At 34.1% G+C, this 26,582-nt stretch overlaps 1 protein-coding gene across 1 annotated transcript in view; it reads right to left on the bottom strand.

Annotated features, from left to right (window-relative positions):
- The window catches only part of LOC131572828 (leucine-rich repeat and IQ domain-containing protein 1-like), a 103,894-nt gene that overhangs the window by 44,141 nt on the left and 33,171 nt on the right, over positions 1-26,582 (bottom strand). Inside the window, exons 16-21 of the mRNA XM_058826211.1 lie at positions 24,729-24,867; positions 22,184-22,303; positions 6,247-6,336; positions 5,407-5,528; positions 4,651-4,746; positions 4,229-4,314 (exon numbers count right to left, since the gene is read on the bottom strand). Of these exons, the coding sequence (XP_058682194.1) occupies positions 4,229-4,314; positions 4,651-4,746; positions 5,407-5,528; positions 6,247-6,336; positions 22,184-22,303; positions 24,729-24,867 (653 nt within the window). The remainder of the gene's footprint in view (positions 1-4,228; positions 4,315-4,650; positions 4,747-5,406; positions 5,529-6,246; positions 6,337-22,183; positions 22,304-24,728; positions 24,868-26,582) is intronic.

Consider the following 26,582-nt stretch of genomic DNA (forward strand, 5'->3'; position numbering starts at 1 on the left):
TAAATTTCAATTCTGACCCCATCCCCATCATCAATTAGGAGATGGAACAGGCCCAGCCCCCATACTGAGCTCTGGGGAAGCCCACTAAGCACCAGTTGCCAATGGGATGGAGCACGATTCACTACCACTCTGTGGGCCTGGCCATCCAGACAGTTTTTAATCCAGTAAAGAGTACACCCGACCAAGCCAGCTTCTCCAGGAGAATGCTGTGGGAGGAAGTATCAAAGGCTTTACCAAAGTCCAGGTAGACAACATCCACAACCTTTCCCTCCTCCAACAGGTGAGTCATCTGGTCATAAAATGAGATCAGGTTGGTCAAAGCAGGACCTGCTTTTTCTAAACCCATGCTGGCTGGGCCTGATCCACTGACACAAGAACTTTTTTTGGAGATTAAAATGTTAAACAAGTAATACACTACTATAGGAGAGACAAGCTTTCAGCTATCTTAAAAGAAAAATAAGTTCACTGAGAGGCTAATATAAAATCCACAGGATGAGGGAAATTCCAAGTTAAGCAAGAAACTTGGTACTATTGTGCCAAGACATCTTTAGGAAGCTAAGATTGTTATGAGTCACAGCCACTTAAGCACAGTGAGGCGCAATCATGTCTACTGTATTTAGATTTTGAATTAGAATTCCTATACAATATTATTCACCCAGGTTAAAAGGAATATTTTTGATATTATGCCAGTTTTACTTGGCTGCAAATTTTCTGGTTTCTTGCCCACACTTTTTGTATTATCTTACTGTATAGTACAAATATATAGAAGCAGACACAGCATACATTTCATATCATTAAAATGCAGGCCACAACTTTCTTTAACTACATCAACAAGCATACATAATAGCAGTGGATTAGGGCATACAGGCCTTAAGGCCATTAGCTGTTGGGACTGGTCTGCTGCAATATAAGCCTTGCTTGAATCACTCCCTGTTATAAGGTTATACTACTTTAAGTTCTCTCTCCCTTGCAATACAAACCACAGGATTCGGTGCACTTGCTAGTATTTTCCATATTTTTTTCTTTACTGTGAAAATATGTGGCTAGACATATGAGGTAAGATACTTCTCAGTTACTTCTACATATCTAGAGTTTAACTTTGTACTTTAGCCAGTCACTCCAGCTTTTGTGTCTAGGCAATGGAGAACTATAAGTGCTTTTACAGTGAGACTCAAGTAGCCTGTTTTTGAATTATGTTTTAAGAAGAAATTTCTGTCCATAAAACAATGCAGATGACCAACTCAGACGTGGACTTCTATAATTATCAAATGGATACCATCACTGTTGCACCAGTAGAACGCAAATCTTTTATACGGAAAATAAAAAGGAATAAATTTCCAGACCTGAATATATTAAGGATCACAGCTGTTCAGGGCTGTCCAGTCCAGGTTCCAAGCCAGCAGATGTCTTGACAATATTAAAGAGCAACTGTATAACTCTCTGATTGCAAGCTGGTTTAACACTTTGCATTTGTGGATCTCAGGTATAAGGCAAAGGACTTTGACAGTATATAGAACCAGAAAACATACTCTGACAACTAGTTTGTTCCAAGAAGATCCATCAATGCCTTATCACTACCAGCAAGTAATGAGATCCTTACATGGAATGATCAATAGTATATAAAAGATGTTTGGGATTATACTGCAATCTCAACATAAAAACTAGAGGTTTAAGGTGAAGAGGTTACAATTTATTTGTATATAGAATCTTTAGAGTTGTTGCTTCACATTTTCTCAAAGCTTAAAGTTTTGCTTCTAAGTCAGAGGTCTAAGTAGATATAACATCAAAAATTGCTTCTTTATACCTTACAATTTCCACTTCTAAGTGGCTGCTGGTTACTTACTTTCTGGTGGGTATGAATGTTTATCACAAACAAAATTATTTTCTTGTAGTTGGCACACTTCCACTATTTTAAATTAGAAAGATAAAAAGGATAAACAGTTGCAATTGTAACACTGAAAACCTGGAAATCCAAAAGAAAGAACAGAAATTGTGTTGCTAAAACGAAATCCTACAACTTTCCACACGCAGCATCACTAAGTACAAGATAGCTGAACATCATTTCAGTGGAGATGAAGGCAATAGTATGGTAACTTCTATGGGAACATTAAAAGACAATGTTGACATCTACTTATTCAGATGAATTTCAATCTGCTCTCGAATACTAGAAGGAATAAAATCTCTCTTGTAATTCCTGCTTCAGTAGGGTTAAACTCAAAACAATTGCAGAAGAGTGTGAACTGTCGCTCCGTAGTTACACTGAAATTGCTACAAGTAACCTAGCATGAGCTGTACTACACAGAGATCTGGGAAAGATACTGGCAGCCTAATGGGTCTGGTTAGGGTTTCCTGATCTGGAACTGGCTAGCCTCAGGATAAGGTGTATCCATTCTAATTTAAATGCTGAAAAGTCCCTCTGTTCTAACAGACCCTCAAAAAGACCCTGATTTACTTTCACCACTTTCAGAGGATGTACCTGATGGAAAACATAATTATATATGTGGAGATTCTTTCCACACAGAGAATATTTTATCAGGATTTTTTTTATAGTGTAAGATCAGAGCTTTTAGATCAATTAAATATAAAAATAATTGTTTTGATTGATAATTTCCATTATTAATTTCCTTACTGACCAAGGAAGGACTGACTGTCAGTGTGCTGTATGAGACAGAATACTCAGCTTGATAACCTTTTTACTGAAAAGGGATGGAGTGAAATATTTTCAGTCAATTTTTTTTGGTACTGCAAACTATGCTTTCTGTTCATCCAAAAAAAAAAAAACAAAAAAAAAAAACCCTCTGATTTTAATGACTGACAAAGAAACCCATACAGCCATTTTTGTGTTTGATGTAATAGTCAGAAAGACAAAAAAATTCTATATGAGGTAGTGTCAAGAGGAGAAAATTTGAAACTATAAAAACATTGTGCAAAAGTTTTTTCAATGTACTTTTTAGCAATGTACTTTGAGAATATTCCAAGCACTACATTAAAAAGCTCAACATCTATACATCATATTGAATAATCTGAACAAAGTGAACATAAACATATCCAAGGAATCCATTAGAACTACAACAAAAATGGGATAGCAAATTTGATATGCTCAATCAGACATCTATGACTGGATTAATTACAGACAGCATATGGAGAAAAGAAGATATAACCTACTAAGTTTTATTCATTGAAAAATTATACAGAGGACAGAAAATGGAATATATATATAAAAAACCTCAGCTGCACACCAGATACTTGTTATGAAGAGTTCAGTATAATAACTTATTATCTATAAACTCCTTTCCACAAAGCATGGTTTGCCGATTATATGTCTTTCTGTCGCCTACCCCTTTTATTATTTTTTTTAACTATAGATCATTTTTGTCATATTTAGTCTTACTCATTGGCATGGTATTTAGAGCAGAAAAAAATATACAGAAAAAAACTTTGCCTAAAAATATCTGTAGGCTGATTCTTTCCCTTCAAAGAGGAAGACTTCTTTTGATATTTTCAACAGTTAATACAGAAGAGTTTTGCAAAGCGATGCAGAAGAGTGTAACTTGTGATACAAAATAGAAGTAAATAAAGGTGCATTTTCTAAAGATCATTTAGTGTTAGGTCTTACTGTCAACTAAATTAAATGTTTAAATGGCTTTTGTACTATCAGTATTTGACTAATATGTTTGTTAATATATGCCAGCAACATTTCTATTAGCATATCATATTAACAATTAATGATTCTAAGAAAGATTCATTGACATTAGAAGTACCTGAGAACCAGAACACAATTGGATGAGAAGCTGGATAAGCTTTACCTATTTCCACAGTTAATATATAATTTAAAAAAAGTAATGATTTATTTTCATGTATATCAAACTGTTGTCTTCATGAATAGATCTTGCATAAGCCAAAATTTTTAACCTAAGATCTTACAAAGAAGAAAATAAGGACAACATGCAGAAATACAAATTCCACATCTAGAAAAAGAGATACATGAAGAGGGAGAAATAAAATTTCTGTTTTCCATAGCTGTCAAAAATTCAACTTCAAAATCCAGTAGAATGGTTTATAAAATCTAAATATGTTGATTTAAAATGAGTTGTTTTTACTGAATCACACTTCACCTTTATTCAAATTAATTTTTAATGCTGTACAAGCAAAGTTTTTAAAAGAGAAACACTATTTTAAGAATGGAGAAACTACATCAACATAACTATCATTTTAATTGTTGACTTACCTAAACTTTTATTACTGTATTTTTTAGGTTTCATTCTATGGGCCCTCTTCAGCATTAGCTGCACAGTAGAAATATCCTTAAAACCCCTAAGGGAAGAAAATAACTTACTAAATATTTCACATGTATTATGTTACACCAGCTGCATATTATTGTATAATACACTTTTCGAAAAGAATACTGGTATGTAGTACTGATCTACAGTATGAAACTTTCTGAGTTATAGAGATAGCTGCAATTCTTATCTTAATATTACATTATTGCAACTTATTAAGATAGTTTCTCAGACACTTAGAAAATAATTACAATAATTTTTATTTTGGTAGAAAACAGAGATTCTTCAAAAGTGAAACTTAAAAAAAGGAAGCAACAACAGCCAACCATACTATACCTATTCTTGGAATATCACAGTGTAAATAACATACCATTCTTCTGATATTTTCTTTTCTCTTTCAGACATAAATAAAAATTCCTTTTTTTCTTTACAGTTAGAAAGCTGTGACATTATTTCCTTCCCTGACCTGGAAACAAAGTAAAAGAGTTGTTCTGAAAAGCAAGTAAATAAAAAAAGGTCTGAAGTTACACTATTTTGCAGCCTTTGTTATTCTGCAACTTGTTTGTGCCTTTCTAAAGCACTTTTAAAGCTTGGAAATGATACAAAAAAAAAAATAAAAAAATCCATTTTAATACTCCATGAAGGTTTTATCTTGGAAAGTAATAAAATCTGCCATCAATTTGAAATGTTTACATTTCAATTACTTGAAGCATATTTCAGCTCTTTCACAGAATGCAGCTGTTTAAGAAATCTCTTTTAATCTTTATCTAGTCTTAAAGATCTCTATTTCAACATCTATTTCATAACATATATGAAAAAATAGAAGTTCTATGATTTATAGTCAAACCTAAATAAATAAAACTACATATATATACTCTTATATTCCTAATTATGAAGGTAGTCAATGAAAAAATAACAACTGAATTTAATATTTTTATTTTTAGTTTATTTATAATTTATTATTATACTATTTATAATAGTTTTAGAAAGTAAATATATTTGAACTCCAGTAATATCACACTAATCAAAAGTAGCAAAAGCATCAGAAAACAGCCTCTTCTTTTTTTTATTTTTTGTCAAATACAAATGAACTAAATACAATTTAAAACAATATCATTTAACTTACCTGCTATGAAAATGGATTTTTTCTGCTGAATATGAATGTGGTCTGTTAGCACACTGCCAAACTTCTTGTGGTGTTAATGGCAAACTATTTGAATGTCCACTGGAATCTGAAGGCCTAGAAAACTTCTTAGAGAAAGAAAAGGAATGCAGCTGGTTATCCCCGTAAGTTTAAAATGTGCAGAAAAACCTGCACCAGGGTTTGCAGAGTTTATCACTATAATTGAAAGGAATCTTAATAGTGTTATGCCCATTCCATTACAGACATTACTTTCAACTAACTAAATAGGGCAAAAAGGTGACTTTAGTTACACTTAACATCCCCAAATATAATAAATTGTACATTTATAAGACTTCTTTCTCTTAATTGTAGGAAACAAAACATTAGTAATACTATGCTTGAAAAAAGAATACAAAACCCTACAAAAACAAAAAGCCAAAACTTCAAAGTTTATCAAATATCTAGTAGACGGTACAGTTCAATGACCTTTAGCTGTTTTGAAAACATTCAGCTGTTGTCATATAATGCAGATCTTAGTATTTTTAAAGTAGTTTGTCAACTAGCAATTTTTAATCCATTGCCAAATGTGCAGATGAAGCACATCATCTTTTTTTCTGCTACCGTGAAGTAAAGTGTTGAAATAAATCCAAAATAAAGAAAAAAATAAGCAAATGAAAGAAAATGTAAAAGAAAAATTGCATCTGGAGATGAGGAGGAAGTCTGAGACTTCTGAAAGTAATTGTGTTTTTAAGTCACTAAATTGTCATATTAATCACCCCAGAATAGCATATCCTTAAGGAATGAATAGAGACTGAAGACTAAGTTGTTTCTGTGACATGTTACCTTTGGCCAGTGCAGCTGGTTTGAGAGCAGGAGTGTTTTTGAAGGGAAACGGGTGGAATCTAGAGTTAGCCATTCCTTCTCTAATGCAGCCTGCATGAATGAGCAAAGTCAAATAGTGCACTGATAAAATCAGTTCAGTTTTGATAACTCTTGCAAAGTCTCTTTTAAATTGTCTTACATACTTTGTGCATCTTTTCAAGTTGTATATCAGAACAGTCACCTGCAGAGCAATCACACTCACAGCACCTTTGGAGATGCTGTATTGTTTTATTTTAAACAAATCAGATCAACAATATTTGTGGGTTGGGGAGGTCCTTCCTGGGTTTTGGTTTTGCAAAAGATGCAACCCCTGTTTCTCAAATTCCTGTGACTTTATTCAAACATTGTTAGTAAACCCAAGTTATTCTAAAAGACTGATAAACTTTGAAAAAATACAGACCTGAGATATTTGAAGGCATAAAGAACATGAAGAGCTTTGTGTGCTGTTTTTAATAACTATTTTATGTCCAGATGTAGGTGCCTGATTCTGTCAAACTTGTTTCTGTTGAATTGAATTGCTTAACGATTTTCATTGAAATTTGGGGTCAAAAAAATAAATTCTATATAATGCTATACGCTTCAATTACAAAGTTTTATTTCTGATGTAATGGACTAAATAGGAAATTAAAATAATGGTTGGAATGAGGAATGGTGACAGAATTAGTTGCTAACAAGTGTCCTTAGCACTTTGAGGCAGAATTCAGTTGTCTTTCATAAAAACAAACTCTAGACTTTGCTTCCAACCCAGACTTGCTTTACTTATAGGTCCTTGAGGTTTTTACCACACCTTTTCAAAATATTCTGATAAATGAGAGAATCAAATCACTCCCACACAGTAAGTAAATACCACTGAAGAATTTGGCTTGACTTACGGGGCTCAGTAATTCAGGTTCTTCTTACTTCAATAGCAAAGAGCCTGGGGTTCATTCTTTTGAAAATGTCTACTTTAAAAAACTGGACTATCTTTCTCCCATTCATAAAATATTTCAGATCGTACTCTTTACTGACCCTGAGGAATGATCCTGAGTTTGGATGCCTTACTGTGTAGTTTGTGCAAACAGGAATTTATACAGCCTTAGACAGGTGAACGAGATCTTGCAAGGCCTTTGAAATTCAGAGAGACAAAAGAATCATATTCCAGGTATTTTGAAAGGTTAGTCTAGGTACTGGACAAAGGACTTGGTGGCTCTAAGATCGATCTTTTTGCTTCCATTCTGACCAAACTTTGAAAAATAATGTTTGATTTTATTTTTATGTCTTTAGAAGAATGAATTCCTACATCTGACTGATTTCCTGCTTCTGGAATTCCCTGTTATTTGATTACAGTATGTTTTGGGTTTCATTCCCTTATTTAATAAATCTAGAAAAATTCTATGTCCTCATTATTAACAGATAGCCACTCTTCCCCTCCTCAACTTTTCAATTCATGATAAATCCATTATCCATTTTATCATACCTCCTCTTTTGGGTAGTTGTATATGTTAAGAAATCTATGTAAATGAACTGCAGAGGCATGCAAAAAATAAAATGTATCACATTATTTAACTTTTACAGTTATTGACAACCCACAATTTATCTCTCCTCAGTGATGTGATTACTGTTATGCTGATAACCACTGAGTGGTTGATTCACACCATTTTTATGAAAAAAAAATCCATTCCAGAAAGCAAACTGTAGTAAATCAAATCCCAAAGGTGATCAATTAAATATGTGACATTGGTACAATTTGAACATAGAAGACTGACAAGTCCATATCTCAGCAGAGACGAAGTTACAACAATTCAAGATTTACAATTGCCTGGGTGCTATGAGCAGAATGGTCAAAAGTAAAAGCTATAAAAAAGTTACAACATCTGACTGAAAACTTCCTGTAATAATAGATATTATTCTTCCTTGTGCTCTTTAAATGATTTTCTCAGGTATATGAAAATAGCAAATTTTGGAAATTTTTCTTCCTCTATTTGCAAAGAATCAGTAACAGGTGGGAGAGAGGTAGATTTCCACTTCTTGTACAATTTAAATGTCAATTAACTTTATTGGTGTGTACAATGATGTGTCCATTATTTACCTGAGTACTTAAATGTTTTACAGTAGCAGGGAATGTTATCCAAGCTCTAATGTCAGATTTCAGGCCAAGTGTACACGCTGGCTAGTTGAATTTTTACCTCTCTGATGAAATAGTATGTAAAAGAAAAAAAAAAAGCCAAACAAAAACAAACAATTCCCTCAAACAAACGAACAAAAAGCCAAAAATCCCCATGAGAAATAACATTCCAAAGGTGTAGCAAATTTTTTGGAGCAAGAGTCACTTAGAAGTATACTGATTGAATCCTTTTGCTTCATCATTGCACCATAATCCAATTCAAGTTCTCTACTCTTAATATTTATGTTGAAATTTTTCTCACTAACATTTTCCTAGCTCAGCGTTTGACATTTATTAACTTAGTACTACTAGTGGTTTTATTTCTTTTGTCACCTATAAAATCTATTTCAGTGTTCTAAATGTTGAAAAGAAATATCAGTAAAAATATAAAGGTATGAATCAAAGGTATAAATATGCACAACAATGAAAAAACAACAACTGACTAACCATTAAGTAAATATTTTACTCCTATGAAGGTACAGCATATCAGAAAAACATACCACACTAATGTTTGCTTTGCCCACAAAAATAAACACATAATTGATTTTCAAACACTCCCTTCCACTACGTTTTCCTTGGACATTTTCACAGCACTAAGCTCAAGAAATCTCTGTCCACACCTTCCCTGTAAACAGCCCTAATGAAAAGTTTATGTCAGATTTACCAACACCTAAGGCTTAAAACTAGATCTGTTTGTACTCATATTGTTCACTATGATTAAAAAACAACAATCTGTTGCCTTACAAAGCAAATAAAATTAAGAGTTTTTGACTGTATGGTCTACATAAACAGCTAAAACAGCTATAGGGGTGGTGTATTTGTATTTATTTCTAAAGCCAAATTAAGCAGTTACCTAAATACTGAGGCTTTACACATATGTGCAAATCACATACAGCTGATTTAATACATACTAGCTCATCTGAAGATATCTTTTATGCTTTTGTATGCTCCATACTTTATTTCCAGTGTTTATTTCAAAAAGTCTGTATTCAGTCATTTCACAAACACACAAAACATACATAGACCTTTTTATTTTTCGTTGCACCTATTCTTTTGTTAACCCATTTGAAACAATTTTTTAAAATTTTTAAACACAATAAAATTACCCATGATAGCACTCATCAGGAAGGAGGAGGTGTGAATCTATTTGATGTTAGGGTTTTCTTTCTGAATTTTAAGAATGAAACTTTCGTATTATTAGCTATTTCCATTTATCCATTTGGATCAAGAACGGTTCCTGATTCACAACACATTTTTTAGCTTTTGAGACAGTACTACTACAGGGTTCCTAGTTTGGTTTTGCAGCTCATTAACAAACATTGGAGGCTTAGGGATTTTTTTTTTTTTCATGGCATATTATACATATTTCATTTTGTTCCTCCTTCATTTTTCAAGTATTGACTCGATTGCTTCCTTTGCAAAATGTAATGACTATTCACATCGAGCAATGAACTTCTGCAGTTTCAGAAACATAATTCAATCCTACAGTGAGCAAAGTGAGTGAGAATGGTTCTGCTAACTTTAATTGGGTCTGAATGAGCTGCTGAGAAGTCGAGTTTAAGCGCAAATGTTATTTACACAATCTAATCCTAAGCATTTTTTATATGCTCTGGATTACATTCTGGATCTAAATAATCTTTTAAAATATATCATGACTATACATGCAATTAGGGCTGCTCTGAGTCATATTTACACCGTGAACAAAAAGTAGTTCTCAGGACAGTGTCAAACTTACACTCAGCTTTGAAGCACTTCTACAAGTCTCTGTCCAAACTGTGAATAATGCCATCACATATTGCCTTTCATCTCTCTGAGATCAAGGAGGATCACAAGAGCATAATAAAAACCAAACCAATTCCTGAAACTGTACTGTGGTTTGAAGCAGAGGATGCAAAAAAGCATTAACAATACAGGCTGAAAAGAAAGGCCAGCATCTGACATCTAACAACTCTGTTAAGGTCAGAGCAGATATCCATCTACATCAGTACTCTGCTTCCAGAAGAGTTCAGTAGCAGTTGCTTACGGAAAGAATGAAAAAAGCTGGACATGATGAGGACATTCCTTCCTTTAATACCTTCTTTTAGACCTTGGAAACTGGTGGTTTAAGGACTTTCTGCTAAAATCTAGGGAAAGATGCCTCACCCTAAAACAGAAATCTAATTCCTAATGACAAATGTAACTATATAGTCAGCATGTTTGCCACGTCATCTCTATGTCAATCTACAAAGAATGCAAATCATGTATACAGCTCATAGGATGTAACTGCTGAAGCGGTGTGAATTAACTTTGAAATGGCATCATGTTGGACACCACGGGAGCTGAAACTACCTCAGGTTTCCAAGCGTGGTGGACCTCAGAGTCACTACCTAAGAAAACAGTGAAACTATCTTTGAAAATGAGGGAAAACTAACTCTTTATACCTCTTTCTTTTCTTTTTTCATCTCTTCATTGACCCATTCAGTGTTTTGAGGACAGCAATGGTTTAGTCAGAAAAAAATTATTTACTGGTATTTATGTAGTACATTTATTTATATGGTATTTTAAGATCACAACAAGTAAATTACCCAACAATATAGACAAGCAGAAGAAAGCTAACATCCAAAACACACCATGAACAAAGAGTAATGACTGGCTCCTGATCATTGCAACCTAACAGGAAGAGTGGCAAGTAAAAAAGAAAAAGCATCTTCTATTAGAAACAGTATTTCCACATTAAAATTTCATAGAAATACTGTGCGGAATCCTGTGCTTTGAAAAAAGATTCACACTTCAAAAAACAGATCCAGTTCACCTGCCTGGTTTTATTCAACATGTTTTTTTCTGTACTTCTGCTCTCCTCTGTGAGGTAGGTCATTAACATCATCCAAAGGAGGAATGACCTCTTTTCAACTAGATGCTACAAAGTATCTGCCCTCTCCACATTCAAATTTGTTTTAAATAAGAATACTATGTAATTAGAATAAACAAATAAATTAATCAAAATGAAGCTTTCCATTAGTCTTCTCTATATAATACAAATTTGAATTAATTCTTCAGGCTGGTGATGTCCTTAATTTCTAGTTTATGGTGAGCATATTTGAATAGTGCAGTTAAAGTCTTGTTCACTGAAAGACAATAAAATGGGTAAAAACAAAGACAAATGAAAGGCAGAACCTTCAACATCATTCTATGACTATTTTAAACAAGCTTACAAAAATTCTTTTGGGGCAATACATTCCTCACGAAGAACTACTTTTCCTGATGTTAAACATCCTGTAGGTTAAATACTTGCTTAGACTGGGAGGGGGTGTGGCGAGGCAGAAGCATCTTATGCTGAAGGTTAACCCTCTGATACTCACAGCCAGCCCACTGAACTATCTTTCATCTGGCAGAAAGATGTAACTTTCTCTCTTGGCTCCTGGCAAACATATTTCACTCTGTCGGTTATTTCATTTAAATATCATGCTAGTCCAGGACAACATATTTAATTTCTTTTTAAACTAAACTTATTTCTGCCAAGGCCTGAGTATTTGCTGGGAATTTCTTCTCTTAAATAGTAAGTTTTAACAAATATCTTAAGAAATCATGAATTTTTAGCTCTTATAGCTAAACAGAAGAACCAGATCACTTTTCTATGCTCTTTTGTATAATGTTGATAGACTGTGATTGAAAACTTCCTTTGAAATTAAAGAACTGAATATATTTGTGTATTTAGCCTTTTCTTTCATCCAGTCCTTTGAGGAATCATGTTACTATAGACTAGTTTTTCTGTGGAACTCAAGTTCATGTGTAAAGCTTAGTTCAATGTTAGGAAGTTGAACATCAGTTCAGATCCAGACTTTATAAATAACTTCCAAAAGCTAAGAAAATGTCAGATACGAACATCCTCAGCTGAATCTTCTACTAGCTGTATTATTATTCCACTTAAAGTACTACACAAATTCAGTCTAAACTCTGCCATTTTAAATCAGTATGTAAACACATTTAACAATGTTATAAAAAAAACATGGACAATCTTTTAAATTACATAGCTTAGAGGATACACATTTTACAGAAAATATATATCTGAACTTCAAGCAGTAGGAAAAATAGTCCCTTTCTCTGAGTTTGTCTTCCAGTATTTTTCACATATTTTATGTGCTGAAGATAAATTGATTAGCACCCTAACAAAGGTTATTTTAACCTTTGGCAATGGTTCTTTTCCAACCCTGTCTTTATATAAGACAATATATGTACATTAGAAATCTGGGTACAACTGCAATCTTATGGCTGCAAAAACCAAGCAGTTTCAAGCCAAAAAAGTAGGGAGAATCACATGAATTCCAGAGAAGCATTGCAATGATTAATTGACCTCAAGAGATTTTATAGACTTACAAAAACTGGTTAATTATTAGAATACATTCTTGTAGGAAAATGAGAGGACAAGGAGATTTGTCCATTTCTAAGAAAGATATATTGATGATTACTGGAAAAATCACATTTTGTTAAGAAAAAATCTAAGAAAATTTTATTGTAGAATGTCTTCTCCAAATGTAATATTTCCTAACTTTTTACTAAGTTTGGAAAATTAGCTGTTCTCTAAAATTCAAATGCATATATATACATATATCTATATATATATATGTACATTTAATATATGTACCAATGTGTTTGCGCTACACATATGCAAATAAAATGAGAAGAATTTATTGTGGAAAAGTAAATGAACAACGAAAATTTCAAGGACAAGGTAAGTTTTCTTTCAAATAGAAGGTTGAATGTCTTCATACATAATTAACTCTCCAAAAGTCTGAATCTTATTGTGTTGCAGTGCATTGTTGTTTATTATATTTGATTCAATTACATTCTTTATTGTTAAGTTGTACCCCCCCCAACATGTTAATACTTTGGTCCCAATCGTGCCCTCCTACCCCAGCTGCCAATCCACCCTGATACCTGCCCCTTGTTCCTGAATGTTCCCTGTTCCCCCTCCCATGAAGTTGTCAATCCTCCCCTGTGTCAACCCCTGCCTGGACCGCCCCCTTTGGAATTCCCCTATTCCTCGGAGCCCCATTAGCCCATGTGCCCCACTCTCCTCCCCTTGTGTTCTCCATTGGTTTATGTATTATGTAACCCCGCCTTGTGCTCCTCCCCTAACTGTTTTCTATTGGTTTATTATTTGTACACTCCCCTTGCTCCTCCCCCACACATAAGTTGCTGTACCCCTGTAACTTTTGTCTTTCTTCCCTGGAACCTTCAAGAGAATAAATCCCTCTTGGAAACCACATGGAAGACCTCTCCCTCGTCCTTGCTCCTGCCCTCGACGCTGGACAGCCAGTGCCATAGAGCATAAGCCCTAAGCTGCCCTGCTTTCCAGGAGCAGCCCACTCTTGGCTCGGTGCCGGGAGCTGGCTGGGGAAAAATCCGGCTCCGCGTCATTATTGTAGTTCATGTCAGTTATTCATGACCTAAACTTTTCTAAAAATCAATTTTTGTCTTATGCCTGACAGAGTTCAAAGGAAGCTCTGTGTCCTTTCTTTGAATACAGGAATAAAAAATACAGACTACCACAGATGGGTAAATGGTAGCCTCAACTTCAGAGCTTAGACATGATTCAAGTAAGCACCAGAAATGTATGCTTGAAAAGTCTTTTGAGATATAAACCCCCACCCATCTCAATAAACATCAAGGTCCTGGAACCTTCAAGCCACCCCTCAAAGTGTGTCTAAGACCCTAGATATCATCTTTCCCCATTAAAATGGCAAAAATCTTCAAGACTTCCCCTCTCTGACTGGCACACTACACAAATTTTTTGCTGCAATGTCTCTATAAACCTTTTCCCAAGTTTTTCTACTTCCATGAAAACAAAGAAACAAAACTTTCAAGGGGCAATGAGTTAAAAACTTAAAAAAACAAAACAGACAAGGAACCCCTCAGCCCTACCCCTTAAATACTCTGCATTCAAAGAACTTTGAAGAAACATAACCCAAAATGTTCTACCCAGCTTAGATAATGAATACTAAAATACCATAGAAAAGAAAGCTGTGCTTCAGCTTGCAGTTTTGTCTAAAGAAGGGAAGTCATGCAGAAGCACAGGGTAATAAAAAATAGACTAGTCATAAGTTTATAGTCATTTAACCTTTAACATGTTTCAAAGTTCAGGTCACATGAAAGATTAGATTCAATTTCAAGACAACTTTTCCTTTTTGCTTAAAAGTCCCTATTTCAGAAACACGGACAAAAATAAAAGGATTTTCAAGATAAAGAGCAAAGAAAGGCTAAGTTGTAAACATAGTTTTAGATGGAATTTATGTTAACAAACCTCTAATTGCACTACAAAATCCTTAATTCTAAAGAGGTATGTCTAAATCATCTCCCAGCTTCACTTATACTGTCCTCCTTATGTCTTTAGCACTGTCTCTTCTATTTGAAATAAATTATCCACAAATGAATCTGCAAGTTGAAATTTGTTCACTCATACCTGTATTCTCAACACCTTAAATCTTTTGGGACATGTAATGATACTCAAGAAAGAAGCTGATTCTTTGGGATGTTTTCCTGGTTTATGAAATGATCAATAGCTACTCCTATATCCTATATAAAAAAAAAAGTTTTTAAGTATTTTTCATGCCAAAATAATACTAGACTGAGTAGTAGGACAGTATTTAGCATTTAAGATTCTTTAGCCCACTCTATTCTAGGACAACCTAGACATAATCTTAAATAGATTTTAGCTAAATTAAGACTGTATTTTAGCATATGAGGTGTTTGGGGTCTTTTACCATTCTTTGTTTACACTGTTAGAAACTAAAACATTGCATGAAAAGTCCGTTATGACTACACATCCTTTTCTGTGGGACTGCTTCCCAGAAAGTCAGACCCTGGCCAACAGTATTGCCCACATATTGGACTTTGCACTTGCTCTTGGCGAACATTACGAGGCTCTGGTCAGCCTGTCTATCTAGCCTGTGCAGGCTGCTCTGAAGAACTCCCTGATCCTCCAAGCATGCCAGCCACTGCCCTCAATACAGCATCATCTGCACACTTGAGACTGCATTCTGCTCCATCATACAGGTAGCTAATAATTTTTTTTACTATTTTGGTCTCCCTACCATCCATGATGGGCTCCATTAATTACTGTCCACCAGTAATTATGACTCCGAAATTTTGCCCCACAAAATGCAACTATTTGAGCCTGGTACTGCAGCCAATTTGCCAATGACCTTATTGTCTACTTTCCCAGCCCATATCTCAATAAATTCTGGGAATAAGACTCTAGGAGATAGTCAACAGCCTTCCTAAAATAAAGGCATGCCATATGCACTACACTCCCCTTACTCATAGTGCCAGTCACCTTGTGACAGAAAACAATCAAGGTGACGAGTCCTTGGTAAACCCATGCTAGATTCTCACAATCACTTTTTTTCATGGATTTAAAATTGGCTTCTGAATATATTTACTCCAAGGATTCCCAGAAAGTGAGATAATGTTAATGGCTTCTAGTTCCCTGGATTTTCTTCAATTTTCTGAAGATGGGTGTGATGTCTGCCCTTTTCCAGTCACCCCCCCAGTTGCTGTGAAGTTTCAAAGATGATAGAGAGTAAACTCAAAATTATTTCAGACAGCTTGTTCAACCCCCTTGGATGCATCCTATCTGTTCCCTTGGACTTGCATATGTTCAGGGGAGTTAAGATGTGCTGCAATTGGATAACATCTGCATTCCTCTAAACCCAAAGGATTTCAAGCTCCAGGCTATAAGACATGGAGAGATTTAAGTGCAGAGCATCACATAAGCTGACATCTCATGTTCCTCTTCGGTTCCTCCATAAGAACTGCAATTTAACTCAATAACAATATTCACAGAATCAATGGCTTCTTCTCACAGAGTACAGACAAATCAAATAGGTTAGCTCCTGAAATTTGTAAATAGGGACTACTAAAAAATCTTTTTCAATGGAAATCAATGTATGTGGACATGCTAAATATTAGACATTTAACTACGTATTTTAAACACAACCTATCTATCTATCTATATATATATACCAAAACATCAGTTTCAACATTACACAAAAATTAACGAACTTAGAGAAGATATATTCAGTGATCAGAGATCCTGCTAAAAGCTCCGCTTTCAAAAGACTCCAGATGGAGACGTAGTCATTGAGAAGAATCTGTGACTGTATTATTGCTTCCATTTATAATGATGCTTTTGGCTTAGAACAATTTTCCTTTGAGGCTACAGGAGAGAGTAGAAACTTCAAAAAATTAAAGCTTTTTTTTCCACTTACATACATTTTTCCATTGTTTGCTTTGCTTATTTAATATTATTAAATTTTGATGCTTTACTTTGTCTTTAGAGATATAATAGGAATTATAATTAATGTTTTTGCTATCCTTCGCTATGTCATAGGAACAAAATGCAACTTAGGAAAATACTACACCATTTGCTACATATACGTTCCAAATTTGCAGTGCTATGCATGACTAGTAGGCTTTCCTTTGGGAAATATTTGTTTGAATCTGGCTATTTAACCAAGAACTGGATAGAGACAAGTGATGAAAATAGGTTTTGTTTAAAAATTAGCAGCATTTCAGGTGGTAGGAAGAACAGATCTCATGGTGGAAAGCCAGAAAACAACCAGAGCACATCCTGCATGAGCTGGAAGTGAAGCTTCCTGCTTCCTGTGAAGCTGGAGTGCTAGTGACAGCCTTTAGTAGCTGTGGTTGTGTTTATTTTTTCAGGTACTGACTGCAACAACCTACTTCTAAGTCCAGAACATCTGAGACAACTAGAAAATGAGATAAGCAGTACTGCTGAAAAACGTAGAAGTTTTATGCATCTGCAGATGCCACAAACTATGAATGGCATGCAATCCACTAACACAGCAGCTGAAGCAACAGGAACATATCAAAAGATTATTGATAAACACTCTTTGAGAAAAGATTGATCCTCCAATATATTGCCTAGGAGAGAGTTTTTTCCTCCTTTTTAAAAGAAGACTGTGGATCTAATGAAATTTTCAACAGGCACTTTTTTGCTTTTCTACAACACTGTAACTTTACCTGAAATTTGATGAAAAAAGGATCATATTCTTCGCAGAAAATAATGCAGAAAAGCTGGATGCTAATCTGACATTTATAAGCAATTAAAGGAATTAGACACATATATAAGAATGTCAAGATACAAGAAATGTTATGGGGACCTTCTAATCCATGGGCAACATTTATTTCCTGGCACTAGCCAGAAAACAGCAATCACTGTCACAAACTCACAATCGTAAGCTCCCAGTCTGAGACAAACCACATTATGAAGGATTATCAGAAAAGAAAACAAAACACATCATATGGGTCTAGTTTGGACATATGATAAGGAAATTAAAGATGGGAGACATGAGGAAATTCTTTTTCTAATTACCATTTACTTATTAACAGTTAGCACACATGAGCTAGTTCTTATTGTTTCCAGCCCTCAGAAAAGAAAAAATGAGAAGAAAGAAAAATAAAACTGCTACCTACCCTCTTTGGAAGGTTAGCAAAAAAATTAGAAATGGCTATATGTCTGAGTGTGGATATTCAAAAAAAAAAAAAAAAAAAAAAAAAAAGAGAGAGAAGGAAATTCCTGAACAATAATTTCAAAAGCTGTCAAAAACCCTGGAATTTAAAAAATCTACATAAACTCTGTCTCAGGGCAACAGTTCATCTTCTTTGATGAACAAAGAAGTGATGGATTTCTTTTTAACTTGACTGCAACTTATAAAGTGATTTTCTTTATGAAAAAGAATGACTAAAGTGATTTAAATTAAATTTAAAATGCAGTTAAATGCAGTTTTAAAATAGAGTACTTACTTTGTGTGCCATGTAATCATCAATATTGATATTTCTCTTGATGAGAATAAGATGGGTCCATATACTTATTCAGAAGGAAAACAGTAATTTATTCAGTGGTCATTGCTCAGGGTAAACAATTGTCTAAAAACTCATCATATTTAACTTATTCAGCTTTCTATGACCTTGGCCAGTTTAGACATTTTGCATTTGGCTCACATCATATTTGCATCAAGAAAACAACAGTACTGATATTTAGATGGTACAGAAGTAAGAGGTATGTCAAACAAATGTGCTGTCAGATTTCATCCACCAGAGGTAAAGTGAGCTCTGCCTTGTAGATCATTTGCTACATGGATGGACTGCTGATGAATGGTTGCCTTAAGATCAGCCTTCTGGAGCATGTAGGCTGGAATTCTCCGAAGTCCACATGAAAGATGTGAAGATATCACTAAATACCAGGCTCATACTTTGTGAAACATCTGCTGACCAGATCTTTCATGTTGTCTGGGACAGCCTGTTTGACATCACACAATCACACACAAAACACTACTGCCACCAGTCGCCTCTGAATGCCTTTGGCAATGTATGGGAGCTGGTATGGATACAAGAAGGTATCAGCAGTGGTTCAGGTGAAATGACTACTATTCATGCTATTGTTAGATAAAGCCCATTCCTCTAGCCCAATCGCATGCAATCCTTTTTTCATGTAATAAAGTGTTTAACTTGTACTAAAAATATACTACTGTTCAATGGGAATAAATGAAGTTAAGATCTTTGTCAAAGACTAGGGTTTCCCCCCATGCTGTTTCAAACCTCACCTTCCATGGAACACTGGGTCCACAGAGTTTGTAATGAAGATATAAAACATTTGTTTGTTAAGACTGATGCCTAATGATTTATTGCACAGTGATATTTACAAATGGTTTAGATAGGTGCTTGCACGGTAGTGATTTTGTAGAATGTTAGATAACACCAAGTAAAATCATAATGACTCAAACCTACGTAACAGTATAAGAAAAAACAAAACCACCACAACACAAAATAGTGAACTATTCAAAAAGCTTTTAGACAAGATTTAAGACATTTGTATCAGTTTCCAATAAGGAAAGGTTTTTCTTCCCTTCTCTCTCATTTCACTCACCCTATACAACAAAATACTGAAATCTGCAGTACAAAATTGTATTCAAGTATTTTCCTCTTCCTTGAAACCCTAGCATATGGGATCTCTTAGCCAAGCAACATGTACTCCTCCGTACACACTTGTTTGAGACACAACAGATAGCCACTGATACCATGTGTCATTATTTGGCTCTGCTTCAGCACTTTGCTATAAAACACTGAGACCAGAAAAGAAGGAATAATAAGTATAGACTGTTCCAAGTTTCTGACGCTTGTTTCTCCAAGAGTAGGAAGTCCACATGATTTGGTATTACCAACTGCAGAGAAAGAAACAGCTACAGACATATGGAAACAGCCTAGTACTGAGTAGTTAGTCTGGACTAGACAGAGCAGAGTGTATGCCTAGTATAGTTATGGCACACATTTCTCAAAATCAACAGCATGGACAATATATATACTTGAAAAAAAAAAAAGACAAATATTGCAGGTTATCATTCTAATTACAGTCATTGACATTAAACATTGAAATATTCATTTACTGAAAAAAAATATCCTTCACAGACATATACACTGTAAATTTATCATATACACTGCTCTGTAGAAAACAGATGTTATATTTTTCATCACAAGAGGCTATGGGCTTGAGTAACTTATTTGACATCAGTTCACAGTTCAGCCTTTGAGCCTGATGTGCAAATTAAAAATGTCATCTTGTGGTTCACCTGTCATCATCTGAACCTAAACACTTCCTGAGAATTTTTCCCCAAATCCATGTTTTATTTCATTCCTGATAAACTCATTAATAATTTGTGAAAGAGAAATTAAAAAAAAAAAAAAAAAAAAAAATAAAAATTGTATGGCAACACCAGAAGGTGATACACTACAAATCTCTCTGAAATCAGCTGGGCTTCTTTCTCCCACCTTCTCCATCCCTTCCTTTTCTCCCTGGCCTCATGAACACCTGCCCAAATATGATTGTCTTGTTGACAGAAAGATGGAACAAAATTGTCTGGGTAGTTTTCAGTTAAGCAATTAAAAAACCCCAAAACCAAACATGACAGGGTTATTTGGGCCAGACAGAGAGAAACAAGAATGGTTCAACTGAATTATTGTGTGTAAAACTCCGGCCTACTGGCTGACTAGTTCAAGACAGGGTATTTTCCTTCTTTAATATACGAACAGATACTTCCTTCCCGTGTGAAGAAATAAAACCTTCTCTGTTCTGCTTTTTATTATTTTAGAAAGAAGCCAGGGATCAGAGAACATCAACTAATGAAACTGTTTTGTATATGTATTTCAAATTAAAATGAAAAAAAATCCTAAAATTTAATCCAGATCTCTATGTTTACACACACACATTTCCTGTCTACCAAATGATTCTTGGAACTTCTGCCTCAAACCTTTTGCATGCTCTTAAATAAAGCAGCAATTCTGAAAATGTACCTTAAAATAGTTGCTAAAAAGGAGAAGAAAAAAATAAAATTACCCTAAGTCATCAACTCATTGGTAATATTTTCACAGAAAGCCCAGCTATTATTAAAAAAAAGCCTGGTATCCGATGAACTGATCAACTGTAAACCGCACCACAACAACCAACAGCATACTTAGTTTCATAACTCCCTGATCCACACAAACACCTACTTATAAATGGGACTAAGTCCTGCCAGTAGCAGGGCTATTGCATCAATCTCCTTTGCAACATTACAGTGGAATATTGATAAATGGCTCTTGCAAAGACATAGCAGCTGAGTAAGCACATTCAGAGACAAGGGTTCATGAAAACAATCTTAGTTATATCCTCTTAGGTCTCAAAAGGCTACAGTGCTGTTAGGTTTTTTTTGCTTTACCTGAAAGGATTAATAAAAAAAAAAAAGGAAAGCAGCCAATGAATGTGAACAATTAGAGAAAGAGTCCTCCAGACAAGTACATAGGTGACTCATCAATTACTTCTATTTAATATGCATACTAGGTCTAGGACTTTCCATATAGATTATCTTTTGAGGCTATAAAGAAAAAAAATTCTTTAAAGATTCTTTTTCTTGTTTACTGAATGACAATATTGACCCCATAGACATTTTTTATTTTTTACCTACATATAGCTAAATTCAGTTTTGAATGTCATGTTATTCCTCATATTCCTCTGGAGCCACTTTTATTTCTTAGAATGGAAGCTTCTCATCCAATTTCAATCCTTTTGAAACTGAAAGAGTATTTCTAGCACTATATAACTTGTAAAAATAAGTAGTAATTTCTCATTATTAGGCATAACAGAGTTGCTAAGTGTGGGTTTTATTTCTTTCTGATTTAAACGTACTCCTCTTCATAATTTACTACTGTATTTAAACTTCTGATCTTTTTAGCACGCTACACATAAGAGAATAAACCTGCTTCACTTTTTGCTTTGGGGATATGTTATTTTACTGGAATATAGCTGACATTCAGTGTTGCAGTATTTTCTAAATTGGTCTCATTCTACCAAGAAAATGAACAAAATACACATTAAAATATTACTGAAATTATAATTTGTTATTAAAATACTGAAAAGATAAATATTTGGACTAAAAGAAACTGTTTCCTTACTCTCATTTGATTGCCCTTTCGCTGTAAAAATATATGGCATTCTACAGTGGGTGTGACATTAATAGAACAGTAAGTACAAGAGCATCTCAAATAGCAGGAATCCAAGAAAAATACATTTAAATCAGCTATAAATAAGAAATGCTTCTTTATTTCTGGACATCCAACATGTTAATCCCAGCCTTGGTAGTGCTTTCTATCTTTTTTATTTCCAACACCTTCATGATTGCTTAAGAAGAATAGTGAAGACTTTATGCTAATTACTGTGCTTACTTCAGAAAGCGTGAAAGCATCCACATTTATTTCTTCGTATTCATCTTCCACTTCATCACTTTTAACATCTGCAAGAGCACTGGCCAGTTTCTTTCGCAAAAGAAAACCCTTCCAAAATGCCTAAACAAAAAATGTAAAGCATGTTATATATAGCCATAGATCAAGCCCAAATCCAGATTCTCTAAGTTATCCCATTAGGAAGATAAAACATCTTGGGCCTTTGTTTAATAGCTCAATGATCTGTTTTTTGAACTTTATGTGACATTTTAAACTACAAGACAAATTAAATGCCAGCATATGTCTAAAGCATAGAGTACTCAAGAGGCTCTCCACAAGTAAGCAGAAAGGAATCCTGCAACTCCCTCAACTACAAACCTGGGTCAACTAATTAATTATTTGACAATTCCTTCAGGGACTATTTTAAACTGAAAGGAAAGGCTACATAGGGAAAACCTGAGTGCCAGCTTTCAAACTACTGAGAATAAAAATACAGATGTACTAAATGTCTTTAGGTTTACAAGTAGCAATTCTTGGAAACATCTCATGTATTTCACCTAGGTCAATAACTCTTTCTTAACTGTCTAAGATCTTTATTTAAAAAAAAAAATATTACCAGTAAGCAAAATCATCTCTAAGAAAAATAAGCACATTAAGAATTAAAGTCCTAGAAAACTAGAAAGGGTGTCAGAAAGATATGCCAAGCATAGAATCATGTCCAGAAAAAACACTTCAGAGATCAAAATGAGTTAGATGAAATTAAGAAAACTGCATACAACACAGCAACTTCCCCCCAAATCAGTATTTGACATCATTAGACTTCAAGATGCCCCAAGTGTTTCAAATGCCATGCAAAATATTCTCACTGTCATAAAAGAAGTGATGGTGTACACCTTTAATGGCTCTGCAATGAAAGCACTAAAACAGGAAGGGTAAATCTCATATTCTGGCTTAACATTTAGATTATTAATTTTTACAAAGTTTTTCTAATCACATAAATTATTGAAAATATTACTATTTTACACACATATTTCCTGATTATTACAAAATGATTAAATGTTTTACAGTTGCTTTCTTATAACGTCAATATTGTTGTTTTTCTATAGGCCTTCATAAGCATCGAGATAAAATACCCTGATATTAATGAGTGATCAAATGACAAATATATTTCATTCAAGAAAGACAATTAGTTTTGACAGATTTAAAGGAGAAAAGCAATCCTAATGATATAGGCAGAAGCCTAAATTTTGAGGCAGCTGCTAATAGAAATCTATGAAAGCACCAGGTGTGTGCTCAGTCATGATCAAAAAGAAAAAATACATGTAGTAGTTCTTAAGAAATAAAATAAAAACTTTCTTACTGTACAAATTCATTCTATATCTGCCTATGGAATTCAGATCTTGTTGCTTCTTTAAAAAGGATGGTAACAGATTGTGGCAAAGGTTCAGAGAGGAACAAAAAGCTAAAGAGAATTATAGAGAAATGTGAAAAGCGACCAGACTAAAATTTTATTTACAAAAAGTGGTTGTAAGGATGGGTGTATGAGAGATCTAAGTATCTGTAATATGCACAGAAGATAAATAATAAATTACTTTTATTTTCATACTTATTTCGGGAGTTACCATGTTTGAAACAAATGAAAGGAAGCACATATTAATCACTATATAGATTTGTTAAAAGCACCACTTTAATATACAGTAGAGGTCAAATAAATAAGTCCAAAAATGGATTAAATAAGTTTATGGAAATCAATTGTTAATATGCTATCTCCACATTATACTCCAAAAAGAAATTTTTACTTCTAAATCACTTTGTCATTTTTGAAATTTGTATATAAGACTTTATGGAATGTTTCCAAGTAAACTTGAAAATATGAAAAAAATATGAAATTGACAGCACTGACTTGCTTCAAAATGTAGAAAATACCCCCATGAACCTTGTCAACTTGGCAGGCAAATACTGGTTACCAAACTAAACAGTCAAGGTATGGACTTCAACTCCTGCCTGTAGTAATCCATTCTGTTTAACTGTTATTAGCTCAGTACCTACCATAGGACAGCCTAGGCCATGGTCTGTTCCCAAGGACAATATGGATAAAGCAATCCTGGGTTTTGGAGGTGGGAAGAGAAGGAAAGAAATGGAAAGGTAGAATAGAAGAGACAGGAAGATTACTTAGTCACATAGATATCTGACACAACAGATTAGTTACACAGCATCCATCAGTTTCATAGCACAGACAGGCCCCAGTAAGAGCATGGGTACAGTATCTCTTAGACATAATAGTAGAATTAAATCAAGTAAAAATAATTCTGATAAATACTTGGTGAAAAAGGGAAAATATTTTTATGTTTCTATAACACTTTTTTTTTGTGAAGAAGTATCTGTTTTAGAAACACGAAGCTTATGCTGATTATATAAAATAAAAATGTTTAATTATGAAACTTAAAATGATAATAAGCAAAAATGGATTACAGATGACAATTACAGAAAACTAGAAAGATTTTTTTTATTATTAAAGTTACAAAATAAGAAAATATCATCAGCCAACCTGGATTACTGTGGCAGCTTCATGCTTCTGTCTCAAAGCTCCTACAAACTGATGATTTTCTCTTCTACTGCAATCATTTTTCCTCTGAGCATGGTACTGCCGCCAAAAGGACTGGATCAAGGATGCTGCTGTATGTAGTCTCATGGAGAAATAAATACATTTATGACTCACATATCCTCACCAAAACAACTGGATCACCATATCTGCCTAACTTCAACCATAAAGTATAGGACTGTGCTTTGAGAAAAATGTAAAGTTGTGCCACTAAACAAGAAATTACAATCCAGGTATGACATATATGTTCAGAAACACTGGAGGATACTCACATCATTTAACTTCTGAATCCAGTTATCTAAGGACTAATCTCCACTGGGCTCTATTCTGCAAATAATCTCAGTAGAGGAAAAGTCCTCAAAGGAAGGATTAGGAGCAGAAGTGGTGTGACACTGACTGAATAAAGTAATTGAATAAGTACTGAATAAGCATTGAATAAACATACAAATAAACAACAACAAACAAATAAATAAACAAAAACAAATTAAAAAAAAAACTAGCAAAAAACAAACACCAAGCACTAAAAAGGAATAAGTACTGAAAACACGAGACAGGTATTTTTAATGGAGCAGACAGGAAAAATACAGAAAGTGCAACTTCATCTTTTGCCTGAGTTTAAGACTTTAGACTTTAAGACTTCTGACCACTGGTTATGAGAGTACATTTTCTAACTGTCTCATTTTTTAAGAAGCACTAAGTACAGAATATTTAGATCTGTTCAGTGACTCATACTTCTAAATATATGTTCAAATAATTCATACTGATGGAGAAAAAGTATAATGTCAGCTCTGCATTAGGACTTTACTATATATATTATCTTGGAATTTTCTCCACAAAATACTCATTTCAATTGGACAGTGCATTAAAGAAAAGACATCTAGATTTCCAATCTCTACATAATTCCTTTCCTTGTGTAGTGCATCTATTTAAATAGAGGACTACTAGTCAGCAAAAAATAAAAAAATAATCACACTTCAGAGGTCACGACAAATACAAAAAATGGTTTGCATTCTGTTTTGAAGAGAACTGCCCAAAATCACATTTACAGAATTAATTCAAAACATTAATGAAAAACTAAAGGAACCATTTCAGAAAAAAATTTGAAGTATTCATCTCATGCAATAGACTAATGTAGTCTTACTCTCAGCTTGCTGAGAGGTGATGATTAATTGCATGGTCTTCCTTAATCATAAATTTTATGAAAAATTATTAGTGTCTTAAGTACCTACTTTCCTATTTACCATAAACCTAAACAGCTCAAAGAAGCACATCCACCATGCTTGCTTTTCATACTGTTCTCAATACATCTGTTTTTGAGACTGAATTCTTATGAAATTTTAACTCAATTCTTGAGGATTTACTGCAAAAAAAATCAGCTTCTGTTTCCCTCATCTGTACATCCAGAACCATACAAATCAGCAGCAAACACATTCCAAAGAAGTCTCTTTTTCATGCAGGAGAAAATCTAGGGACACATAAGTTGAACTGGCCTCTCACCCCTGCCTCTAGTTTTAAGAAGCAGGCTAAGGCATTTTGGAGGAGTACCAAAAGCAGGGCAGGCCATTAGCTCTTCAGTCATCACAACAGCAGAAGACTGGCGTAAATCAAGGGATTAGGATTGTCGATTTAAGCAATTTTCCCTCTTGCTTTCTAAATGGTACTGACTGTAAAGTTTACACAGATGAATCTTGAATGTCTAATGAATAATTCTGGCAAAAAACCCTTATACTAGTTTCTAGTTAATCTCCTCCAAACTTTCTGCAAAACATTTGACATTTGTATTCCTAACTCTGCATGTGT

Source organism: Poecile atricapillus, chromosome Z (assembly GCF_030490865.1).
Source record: "Poecile atricapillus isolate bPoeAtr1 chromosome Z, bPoeAtr1.hap1, whole genome shotgun sequence".
In the NCBI taxonomy this organism is placed as follows: domain Eukaryota; kingdom Metazoa; phylum Chordata; class Aves; order Passeriformes; family Paridae; genus Poecile; species Poecile atricapillus.